This window comes from Ceratotherium simum, chromosome 9 (genome assembly GCF_057802395.1).
Source record: "Ceratotherium simum simum isolate JZ-2026a chromosome 9, ASM5780239v1, whole genome shotgun sequence".
NCBI classification, from domain to species: Eukaryota; Metazoa; Chordata; class Mammalia; order Perissodactyla; family Rhinocerotidae; genus Ceratotherium; species Ceratotherium simum.
In genome coordinates this window covers 18823189-18835913 of record NC_141908.1, presented here as the reverse complement: position 1 = coordinate 18835913, position 12725 = coordinate 18823189, and the positions used below count along the sequence as shown (strand labels likewise).

Below are 12725 nucleotides of genomic sequence, written 5' to 3'. Positions count from 1 at the left end.
TGGTATCCGACATTAGAGGAAAATTTAAAGGGTAAATCATTCCCCTTAGTTCTATCTCTCTTGAAGAAATAATAAACATGTCTAAAAGACATCAAAAGGATTTATTTCTCTTCGAAATAATACGTACGCTCGTTTTTAATTATTCACACTACACTGGGAATTCCTAAAATTAAAGTCTACTGCCGAGTTATGAACACTCCCCAGGTTTGCTAAAATCATGTTTGACAATTATCTACACTCTAACTAAATTATTAAAATTAGTCTTTAAATATGGCTCAATTACTTAATTCAGTAAATTTTCTCAAGTCAATTCATTCCATTTTTCTAACTAAAGAATGCTTACAATAATAAAGATTACAATGACTAGCTTTATTACAAGAGATGAATATTTAAGAGCTTCAAAATTTTTAATAAGCGCATTTTGTAAATTAGTAAGTTAATTATTATCAGACTATAGCTGTACTTTTAATTTAATTTAACTGAATTAAAAGTTGAGAAGCAACATCGTGGAATGAAAAGACCATGGGATTTGGAGTTTGACCAGTATCTGAATGTGAACTTTATCACTTGGTGACCATGTGACCTTGGGCCAGTTACCTGTCTTCTAAGATACTTACGTTCTCCAAGAGGGTTAATAATACCTGTCTCATAGGTCAATGAAAATTACATGAAATAATATAAATAATGCTAAGCACAGTGTCTGGCCCATATTACATGTTTAATCCCAAATATTAAAAATTTATATAGCCTTCAATCCACTGAGGAAGAAGGCTAATATTTTGATCCCTATTAAAAAAAATTTGCCAATAGAACATTGACAAAGGCCTTATTGGCAATCAAAATTATAATGCTGAGATTCTGGCTCCTGGGCTGCTTCTTAGATCAACCACCACACCATCTTGGGAAACCTGTAAATTGACTAATAATAGTGTGGCCTTTAAAAAAAGGAAAAGGAAGATAGGAATCAAAACTTCTAACTAGAAGTCGACTAAATATTGTCTAGGGGGTACTGTTGTCTGGGAACTAAAATTACGAAAATATTTGAGTCTTTCTTCTAACATAAATCTCAGCTTAGCTTTTACTTCCCTTTGCTGTAGTTTAGATGCAGTTCTTTTACTATACATTAGAGTTTCAAATTATTCAGTGGTACATAAAATAAAATAGTAGTAGTATATATAACCACCAAAAACTAAGGATGTACTACACTAATTTTTTTTGTGTGTGTGAGGAAGATCAGCCCTGAGCTAACATCCATGCCAATCCTCCTCTTTTTGCTGAGGAAGACCGGCCCTGAGCCAACATCTATTGCCAATCCTCCTCCTTTTTTTTTCCCTTTTTCTCCCCAAAGCCCCAGTAGATAGTTGTATGTCATAGTTGCACATCTTTCTAGTTGCTGTATGTGGGATGCCACCTCAGCATGGCTGGACAAGTGGTATGTCGGTGCGCGCCCGGGATCCAAACCCGGGCCGCCAGCAGCGGAGCACGCGCACCCAACCACTAAGCCACGGGGCCGGCCCCTGTACTACGCTAATTTAAATATCATCCCAAGACTACCAGTTTATTATTTGTAATCCTATAAATAACCAACTACGCAGAACAAAAATAAACAGCAAACAATATTATTTTATTCTAATTTATTTCTCTTTGAGCAAGGTAAACTGAAAAATGTTTTCAGGCTAGTAAAATCTTTGTAATTACTTATAAGTTTAAATTAAATTTCTGATTAGACATACTCGAATATAATTACACTTGTGAGAGAAACACCCAGGAACCAAAACCTCACTAAATTAGGCTGTATGTCCACCAGGCTGAGCTTTCCTAGACCTTAGGTAATGTCTTGTTCACATCTGTGTCCCTGACACAGCCTGGCCTATAATAGGCTAATAATTAATGATTGTTAAATGAATCAATGTATCAATGGCTAAGCAGGTAAATTGATTTTAATTACATTTTTATCAAATACAAGTTAAAGTAAAATATTCTACAACTCTTCCCATCATTAAGTATATGTGTACATACAGATTTTTTTCTTTTCTGCTTTCCTTATTTAGCACTCTTCTTCAAACTCTACTCTCTATAAGATTCTCTGCATGTCTGTTCTCAATTTACGAGAGTGGCTTCTCTTATATTCTAAAAACAGACATTTTGGGGCCGGGCCCAGTGGCGTAGCAGTTAAGTGTGCATGCTCTGCTGTGGCGGCCCGGGTTCGGATCCCGGATGTGCACCAACGTACCGCTAATCAAGCCATGCTGTGGCAGTGTCCCATATAAAGTGGAGGAAGATGGGCACGGATGTTAGCCCAGGTCCAGTCTTCCTCAGCAAAAAGAGGAGTATTGGTGACGGATGTTAGCTCAGGGCTGATCTTCCTCACAAAATAAATAAATAAAAACAGACATTTTAATCATTCACTACACACGAATTCACAGCACATGATGTTCCACAGCAGGGAGATGCTTTATAAATATTAGCTTTCAAAGACAGATCATCAAATACAGAGTAATTACTGGCTCTAGAACAACCTACAGAGTTTTTTTTAAGAAGAAAAACATGATAAAGGCAATGAAATCAGCAATATTACATTTAGAATGAATTACAAATATTTCAAATTTGAAACACTTGAAATGCACTATTAAACATTTTTAATTTCTGAACATATTTTCTTTTCCATTTATATTCAGTAAGTTAAATATAGTTCTAAATTATCTCACCTGGAGGCTGCTGAGGCCAAAAATACTGCTGCCAATCCTGAAGTACATAGGTAAATCGAATAGCAATACTAACTGGAGGCAATGGAGTTAAAGGACATCCCTAGGAAATAAATGCAAAGACAATAATTGTGTAGCTTTAAAAAAAGTGTTTTAAAAACAATGCCAAGGAGCAAATTACATTAAAATAAAGCTGTTTAAACCGCTACCTGGAAACAAGATATTAAATTCTATTAAGCAAAATGCTCTCTCAAAATATCTTATACAATTTTAGTTATACAAATATAATTTCTTACTATTCTCTTCAGCCATACTAAATGTGAGAAAAATGTGATTCATTTTTTAAATACGGTAAAACTATTATAAAAGTATAAGAGTAGGTTTGGGGAGATAATGTCTTTTCTCTCTTTTACATGAAATGAACTCAAATTAAAGCCAGTCTTGAATGTTTAACCAGAATTTTAGACTAAGACAAATGGTCACTCATGCAAGATAGTTTATATTAATAAATCAGTTAAAAAATTTAGATTTATTTTTATAGTCATTAAAAATCATAAAAATTAATATCATCCAAAAATCCTATGATCTCAGCTTTCCTTAAAAATGGTTAACCTACATTAATGTGGAATAGGACTTAAATATGCATAAGAATCACCTAGGGAGCTTGTGAAATGTAGATTTAATAGTATTCTGCATATCTAACCAGTTTCCAGGTGTTGCTGATATTCTGATCAGAAGGTATGAGACATTTAGCTCAGCAGCAGCATTTATAAATGTCACTAGTAGCTTTAACTCAATACAAACTCAATCTAAAGTCACAATGTAAGCTGACTGCCAAAAAGAAGATAATTCAGTTTTGGGCTGCTGTGTCCCAGACAAGCAAGGTAAAATTCTAGCCAGTTAGGAATAATCAAGTTTTTAGTCAGGTCTAGATATGGAATGAGCATTCACCCATAATAAGGTACAAATGGTCTAGAAACCATAAGAAGGTTGCTTTGACACATAACCTCTGCTCCAGTCACATAGCAATATGGATGAATACAGAAAGAGATAACCAAAAAGAAAGAGCTAGGATCAAACATATATAAATATCTTTGCGGGCCCTAGAAAAGATACAGAAAACCCAAAGTCTTAAGTGAAGCTCAACGCACACACCTGCTGAGTTTCAGGTGCGGAAGAAGGCAGTGACAGTCTAGGGTTACAGACTGCATTAAATGGAACCAAAGGTACTCCGCCCTGAGTGAGGGCACTGCAAGACTCTCTGCTTAAGGCAGACACTGGGGAAGGGCACTCCTGCTTGGTACAGTGGCTTTGTTGGAAGCTACAGGGCTGAGGAGAGTTATTGAGGGGCAGGGGGGGAGCCTTCTCCTGATCAAGCAATCCACTGATTCCAAGACTAGATAGATATGCAATACCTGCAATATCACCACAGAGCAAGACGCTCCAAACACCATTTTAAGACCTGTTTCTGAAATACTCTGCAGGTAGGGAGCAACCACAACATTATAAAACCACTAGAGAGGATGGGAAGGAAAGTTAACAATTTTAAACAGAGCCTTCAAAACAAAATGAGCCTGTAAACAAAATTTCCCCAAAACATGAAGAAATGTAATTCTAAAAGAGACAAATATCCAAATCAACAACCAGAATGTAAAACCGTAACATATAAAGAACATCTGAAAGAATGAAGAATGTCTAAATGGAAAAAGACAAGACTACGGTGTGAGAAAGTTTTCAAATATTTAGAGGATTATGGCAGAAGAGGATTTAAACTTAAATTTTATGTGACTCCAAAGGGCACAACTGCTCCTCCCTCCTCCCAAAAAGGAAGGCTTTTCTAATAATCTGATGTATATGAAAATAAAATAAACTGCCAGTGAAGGGTGAATGCCCCGGAACACTTCAAGTAGATATTAAAGAGTAATTTTTATAAAGATATCTTTAAAAAGTAACAGGAGAGTCACATATTAGGTAGCTTTAACTATGTAAAAACCTCTAAAGTACACAAACCAGGTCTAAATTAGTCCACAAACCAGGTCTCAATTAGTCTAAGTTCAACTCTTAGTGAATCAATTTTGAGAGATGTTTCATATCTAGATGAGTGAGTTTTGTGAAAGTTCTGACAGACGATATGATGAACACTTTTTTTTTTTAAAGTACAACTAGCAAACAGTCATAATCTAAGTCAGGCTCCACAGATCAAGGTGCTCCCTAGTTTCAGTAAAGAGAAGCTGAGCTACATAAACAAGTGACATAAAAGATCTATAAAAATAATGCTAAAGTTCTTTAAGAAGAAAAAATAAAATATTCATATTTGCATCTGACCAGAAATTTGATCTAAAAAAATTATATATAATCAAAGACTTCTGGTGAGAGCAAAGGAAAACTAACAGGGCAGAAATCAACACACACTTGTCTTTTCCAAAAATTTTTCAAAACACCACATGTAGAATGAAGCAGTACTTAAGGCATTTCAAAGCCCAGAAAGTTTCTGGAAAAAAGTTACATACACGCATGGAACTCTCTAAAATATATGCTTTTATGATTTTTTAATGGAGATAATCAAAAGAAATTGCTAACAATAGTTATTTTGAGGAGAAGAACAGATGGGTAAAAGGAAGCTTTTACTGTACTTAAATTTCTTAACCTGGTACATGCATTACTTTTTTTTAATGTCAAATGGATTTTATGTGGGTGGTGATAATCCTACCACTACCCGTTTTAGGCCCTCAACACTGAAAACATATTTTTAAGAAATTAAGTTCTACTCTCATACACTGCTGGTGGGAGTGCAAACTGGTGCAGCCACTATGGAAAACAGTATGGAGATTCCTCAAAAAATTAAGGATAAAACTACCACATGATCCAGCTATTCCACTGCTGGGTATTTATCCAAAGAACTTGAAAACACCAATGTGTAAAGATAATGTACCCCTGTGTTCATTGCTGCGTTATTCACAATAGCCAAGACTTGGAAGCAACCTAAGTGCCCATCAAGGGACAAATGGATAAAGAAGATGTGGTATATATACACAATGGAATACTACTTAGCCATAAGAAACGATGAAATTCAGCCATTTGTGACAACATGGATGGACACTGAGGGTATTATGCAAAGTGAAATAAGTCAGAAGGAGAAGGTCAAATACCATATGATCTCCCTCATTAAGTAGTAGATAATAACAACAGCAAACAAATACATAGAGACAGAGACTGGATTGGTGGTTACCAGAGGGGAAGGGGGGAAGGGGGAGGGAGGAGGGCGAAAAGGATAATTAGGCACACGTGTGTGGTGATGGGTTGTAATTAGTATTTGGGTGGTGAACATGATGTAATCTATGCAGAAACAGAAGTATAATGATGTACACCTGAAATTTATACAATGTTATAAACCAATGTTACTGCAATAAACAAAATATTAAAAAAAAAAAAAGAAGAAGAAATTAAGTTCTAATCCTAAATCTCTTTCTAACAAGCAATATCCATTAAAAAAGAAATTTCAGGGGCCAGCCTGGTGGTGTAGCGGTTAAGTTTGCGTGCTCCACTTCAGTGGCCTGGGGTTCGCAGGTTCAGATCCTAGGCATGGACCTACACACTGCTCATCAAGCCATGCTGTGGTGGCGTCCCACATATAAAACAGAGGAAGATTGGCACAGATGTTAGCTCAGTGACAATCTTCCTCAAGCAAAAAGGGAAAGATTGGCAACAGATGTTAGCTCAGGTCCAATCTTCTTCACCAAAAAAAAAAGAAAAGAAAAAGAAATTTCAGCATTTTTTTCTCATATTTTTTTTCCTTTTTAAAATCTGCAAACCTTTGGAAAGGTTGCAAAACTAGTATAACGAACACCCATGGTGAACACCAAGTTCACCAATTATTAACATTTTGATACACACACACACACACATCATATATATATGAATACATTTTTTTTGGATGAACCTTTTGAAAGTAAGTTGTAGGCATCATGACAATTCACCCCTAAATACTTGAGCATGTAACACCTAGGAACAAGTACATTATCTTATGCAACCATAAAACAATTATCATATTCAAGAAATTTAACATTGATACTACTTTCTAATATAGTCCATATTAAAATTGTCCCAACCATGTCCTTTATGGCTATTTTGTTTTGATCAAGGATCCAATCAAGGATCACATATTGCATTTAGCTGTTATGTCACTTTAGCCTCCTTTAATCTAAACAGCTCCCAATCTTTGTTTTGCCTCACATGATACTGACATTTTTGAAGAATCTAGGCCAGTTACTTTGCAAAATATGGCTCATTTTGGAAATATGCAATTGTTTCCTCATGTTTTGATTTATGTTAAACATTTCTGGCAGGAATGGCAACACAGGTGATGATATATCCTATTCAATGTATCATACCAGGAGATACCTGATATCAGTTTGTTAATCAAGTTTGATCACTTCAGTGAGATGCGAGTCAACTTAAGCATTCAAGGGGATTATTTCTCTAAGTAGGGGATCTGCTCCACCACTTGCTTATCTGGCTTTGCTCTCTTTTCTAGAGATATTCACAAAGAGCTCCTCGGGCTGGCCCCGTGGCGTAGCGGTTAAGTGTGCACACTCTGCTGCTGGCGACCCGGGTTCAGCTCCCGGGCGCATACTGACACACCACTTGTCAGGCCATGCTGTGGCGGCACGGATGTTAGCTCAGGGCCAGTCTTCCTCAGCAAAAAGAGGAGGATTGGCATGGATGTTAGCTCAGGGCTGACCTTCCTTACAAAAAAAAAACAAAAAAACAAAGAGCTCCTCAACTTAAACCCTAATTTTTCCCCGAGTAGCACAGGCAAGTCCTCCCTATCTCTGTGATATAGAACATCAAGGATATATTGAGCATCTCATTTAGCCTTACTGCTCTTAGTCACCGAATATAAGCCAGATCAATCTTAAAAATCAAATCAAATGAAGATTTGCAACAAAAGGAAAGGCAACTCAGAATCCCAAGAGTTCGGACCTCAAGGAGCTCATAGTCAAAGCCCCAAACAAGCAGCTACCTGAAGCCCACTCACCTGGGGAAGTTGGCACTATTAGTAATTACTAATATTACTATTAGTGGAGAAAGAGTAGAAAGAGAGAACACAGTAGACAAATGTTGACAAACTAAACAAACAAAATTAGTTTACTCTTTAGTATTAGTACACTAAAAATCTAATTGGATACTTTGTTTCTTTAAACATACATAGTAATTTATGTAGTCAATTACATCTTTCTTCCAAGTAATTACATTACCAATATTATAGAAAAATGTTTCTACATACTCAATAAAATTACCAAATTGCTATTTTTATCTGGATCCCAGATAAGACTGACAATATCAATGCGAACTCACAATCTTTGATTTGAAGATATCCAGCAGACCTGATAAATGAGTGTACTGATTTGGCACTTTTCGAAGATGAACCATTTCAAAATCAGTTCGGACACCAGGACCCTGACATTCTCCCACATACATTCTTCGCCATTTGTGATGAATTTGCACAAAGAGTGGTACCTGGCTGTAGGACATAATTAAACAGGGATAGACTGTAAGTTCAGTAAACACGGAATAACTCCTAAATCTCAAAGTTTTCCACTGTTATATTTTAATCTCAAATATTTAAAAGTACTAAACAAAGAACACTCCACAGACTTATATTTATAACAAAGACACTCTTGGTTCCTTTTCTCCTTATACTAATAAACTGAATAAACTATCATCTAGCAGCCCTTTGTAGTCAGAAAATTGTTTGAAAATGGCTGAAAGTCATAAAAAAGCAAAATGAAAATGTTCTTGAATGAAAGCAATCTTATCATATTAGCCTTTTCAAACTCATAATAAAACTTGATTCACAGGTATTAAACAATACAAATTAAACCAACATTAGTGGTGAAATATTTGTTACTTTATCATTTAAAGATACAGTCGATCCTCACAATAATTCACAGATTTCCCTATTTGCAAATTAGCCTACTCTCTAAAATTTATTTGTAACCCCAAAATCAATACTTGCAGCACTTTCACTGTCATTTGCAGACGTGAGCAGAACAGCAAAATATTTGACTCAACTAACACACATGTTCCCAGCTGAGGTTGAACAAGGCAGTGCTCTGTCTACAAGTTTTAAAATTAGATTTTGTAACAGAATTTAAATAAACTAAGCATTTGGAAGCAAAGCACAAAAACAGTACAATTTACTCTTCATTTCAAATGTTTGTTGAATATTTCAGAAGTTTCCCTTTAGAAACGCTCTCCATAAGGTTTTGTTGAGTTTGTCCTTATATACCATATTCCAATATAATAACATACAAGTACTAATCCTAATTATAATCAAAAACCTATCATTAACCATTTTCCTTCATAAATTACAATTAAAAATAGTTTTTAACTCATTGTCCAGGTTTTTCAAAATGCCCACCTACCAGCCAGTGTTTCCCAAAGCAATAGACACAGAACTCAGAAGAAGATTGCATTTAGATTCACTGAGAACAACATCCTTGTTTGCAGCAGGGGCAATCACCACGAACTCTCGCAGTCCATACCTTAAAAAAAAGAATCACTGCCACTAAACAGGAAAACACTTCAGAATACAAAAAAAAAAAACCATTATTTGAAAAACATGAAAAAATTTCCCTGAAGAAAATTTAACAAGTGGTTTGAACAACAGGGGTTTTTTTTTTTAAATGGCAACTGAACCTACAACAACCTGAATTTCCTTCCTTTAGTGAAACACGTCCATCGTTCACTTACTATTTCCCTTCTATTCCTTACAAATTAGAAGCAATTTTCTAAAATCATAAAGGAAAAAACATTAAATAACAGTTTTACCTTAAAATTTAAGTTTCCAAGATAAAAGATGAAAGCTAGCACTGAAATCTTGCTTCAATAAACTGATAACATTAAGTCCACTAATGTAGAAAGATAGTTTGACAGATTCCCTAAATGGCAGGAAAATAACTATCAGCCATGATGTACTTGTGCCGTCTAAAAGTGAAAACATGGTTTACTTATGCATCTTAATTAAGGAATTCTTGTGTCGTTCTACTCAATAACACATATTAGATAGGAGTCATAAAATTATCAGAAAACAGCTTACTTTTGCTATGATATCTTACTAATGAAAACTTCTCATTTAGTTGTCAAGTCCTTCAAAAACCATAAATTTGCAGCCAAACTTTACAAAAATGTAAGGTCAAGTTGGTGATCTTGCCTATTGAAAATTCCTGTCCTATTCACTCCTCAATGTTATTTTTATTTAATAACTTTTTTAAATAAAGAAAATAATTTATGAAAGGCATTACTCACTTGCCAATTCATTTTAACTTTGGATATGTAAAGAGTTATGAATGCTTATTTTTATGAACATTTGCCTCAAGAAATCCCCCAAAGAGCAGTAAATAAAGATTAAATAAAGATTAAAAATTTAAAAAAAGACCAACCCATAATTTGTTTATTGCTTAGATGACAAAAATTTATTTCATCTTCTCACCTCGCCTCCACCCTCCTACCTCTGAAATCAAAATTAGTTATGTAGAAGCAGCATCAAATACTGGAAGGAACCCAAAAGTGTGAATTTTAAGCTCTAAAGGTCTTTAAAAATACAGTTTTCTTTTTTGTTGGTTTTTTTTTTTTTTTTTTGGTGAGGAAGATTGGCCCTGCGCTAACACCTCTTGCCAATCTTCCTCTATTTTGTATGTGGGTCGCCAGCACAGCATGAATTGATGAGTGGTGTAGGTCCTCGCCTGGGATCCAAATGCATGAATCCCAGGCTGCCAAAGCAGAGTGCGTGAACTTAATCACTGTGCCATGGGGCCAGCCCCTCTTTTCTCTATTTTTAAAGTCCTCGGAAGAAGGAAAACAAAACAAGTGAACATTTCCCATACCATCCCCTTCATCAGAGTGAAACCACTGTCAACAGTTTCTTGGTTCTTCTTCCAGAAACATTCTGTCTGTCCATGTACCCATGCTATCCTCAAATAAGATTACACTATATATACTTTCTGTACCTTCTTTTCAAAGACTACTCCTCTATGGATGAGCACTTTGTTTCCAGTTTTATGCTGTTGCAACAATACTGCAATTGTCTGTTTCTACAAGTATTACCTGTGGGATAAATTCCTAGAAGTTAAATTGCTGGAAAAAATAACATCTGTATCTTTAGCATTGATAGCTGTTGCCAGACTACCTCCTCCCTCTCCACACATACACAAACTGTGCCAGTGTATACTTCCATTAACAACAAATAAGCCAAACCGAACTGCTTTCTATTTATTTGCAATAAAATCCTATCCTCTACGTCTTTGTTTCCTCTACCTGGAATGTCCCCCTCCCATTCTATTGCCACCACTAAATATCCAAATCTTGATGAATTATTTTTTTGAAGATTTACCTCAAATACTACCATCACCCCTGTTAAGTATGTTCTCTTCTCTGAATTCTAATGTATTTTTCTTCTTATTACTATTACCTTTAAAAGATCAATATAAGTCATTGATTTACTCTCCATACCAGATCTTTCCACCCTGAGACCATACCTTCATCAAGTAAACAAACATTAAGTAAGGGCTTTAAAAAATTAGCAAAAAACAACAAAAAAACAAGCAACCAGATTTTAAAGTGGACAAAGGACTTGAACAGACTTTACTCCAAAGAAGACACACAAATGGCAAATAAGCACATGAAAAGATGTGGTCAACATCGCTAATTATTAGGGAAATGTAAGTCAAAACCACAATGAGATACCAATTCACACCCATTAGGATGGCTACTATAAAAAACAAAACAAACAGAAAACAAGTGCCGGCAAGGATATGGAGAAATTAGAAGCCTTGAGCATGACTGGTGGGAATGTAAAACAAGATAGCCTATGGAAAACAGTACAGTGGTTCTTCAAAAATTTAACTAGCAATTCCACATCTGGGTATATACTTGAAAGAATTAAAAGCAGGGACTCAAAGAGATATTTGAACACCCATGTCCACAGCAGCATTATCCACAATAGCCAAAAGGTGGAAACACCCAAATGTCTATCAAAAGATGAATGGATAAACAAAATGTGGTGTATACATAAAATGAAATATTACCCAGCCTTAAAAAGAAAAGAAATTCTGATACATGCTACAGCATAGATAAACCTTGAAGACATTATGTTAAGTGAAATAAGCCAGTCACAAAAGTATAAACATTGTATGATTCCACTTATATGAGATACGTAGAACAGTCAATCATAGAGACAGAAAGTACAATGGTTGCTGCCAGTGCCTGGGAGAGGAAGGAATCAGGAGTTATTGTTTAACGGGAACAGAATTTCAATATGGGATGATGAAAAAGTTCTGGAGATGGACAGCAGTTACAGTTGCACAAAAATGTGAATGTACTTTAATTTTAATTTTTTAAATGGTTAAAATGGTAGATTTTGTTATGTATGTTTTACCACAATAAAAAAAAACTAAAACTAATAAATGAGCAAAACTAACACATATTTTAAAGAATAAGAAATATGAACAGCTAATAATTCTATTAAAAGATGTTCAATCTCACTAGTGACTAGGAAAATAAAAATTAAAACAAGTTATCACTGTTAACCTATTAAATTGGCAAAAAATATAAAATACTGATAAGATGCAGTGTTGGCAAGAGTTCGGGATATGCCACAGGCAGTGGTATAAATTTTTAAAACATTTTTAGAAGGCAAAAAGGCAGAATATATTATATTTAAAATTCAGAAACTTTGAATTAATTAAATCTATAATCTTTATATCTATGCTACAAAAACATTCATATAAATGCACAAAGATATATGTACAATAATGTTAATTATAATAGCTTGTGAAAAACTAGAAACAACCTAAATATCCTTCAACAGAGTAATGGGCAAATAATTACAGTACCCCCCCACACTATGGAATATTTGGTCATTAAAAAAAAAAGATTTATCTAAATTCACTGACATAAAGGATATCATGAAACGCTGAGAAAAAATGAATATATATCAGAACAATATGTATGGTAAAA

At 34.9% G+C, this 12725-nt stretch overlaps 1 protein-coding gene across 1 annotated transcript in view; it reads right to left on the bottom strand.

Moving 5' to 3' along the window:
* The window catches only part of RAB3GAP1 (RAB3 GTPase activating protein catalytic subunit 1), a 109499-nt gene that overhangs the window by 48573 nt on the left and 48201 nt on the right, over window positions 1–12725 (bottom strand). Inside the window, exons 6-8 of the mRNA XM_004423873.3 lie at window positions 9134–9253; window positions 8064–8229; window positions 2709–2808 (exon numbers count right to left, since the gene is read on the bottom strand). Of these exons, the coding sequence (XP_004423930.1) occupies window positions 2709–2808; window positions 8064–8229; window positions 9134–9253 (386 nt within the window). The remainder of the gene's footprint in view (window positions 1–2708; window positions 2809–8063; window positions 8230–9133; window positions 9254–12725) is intronic.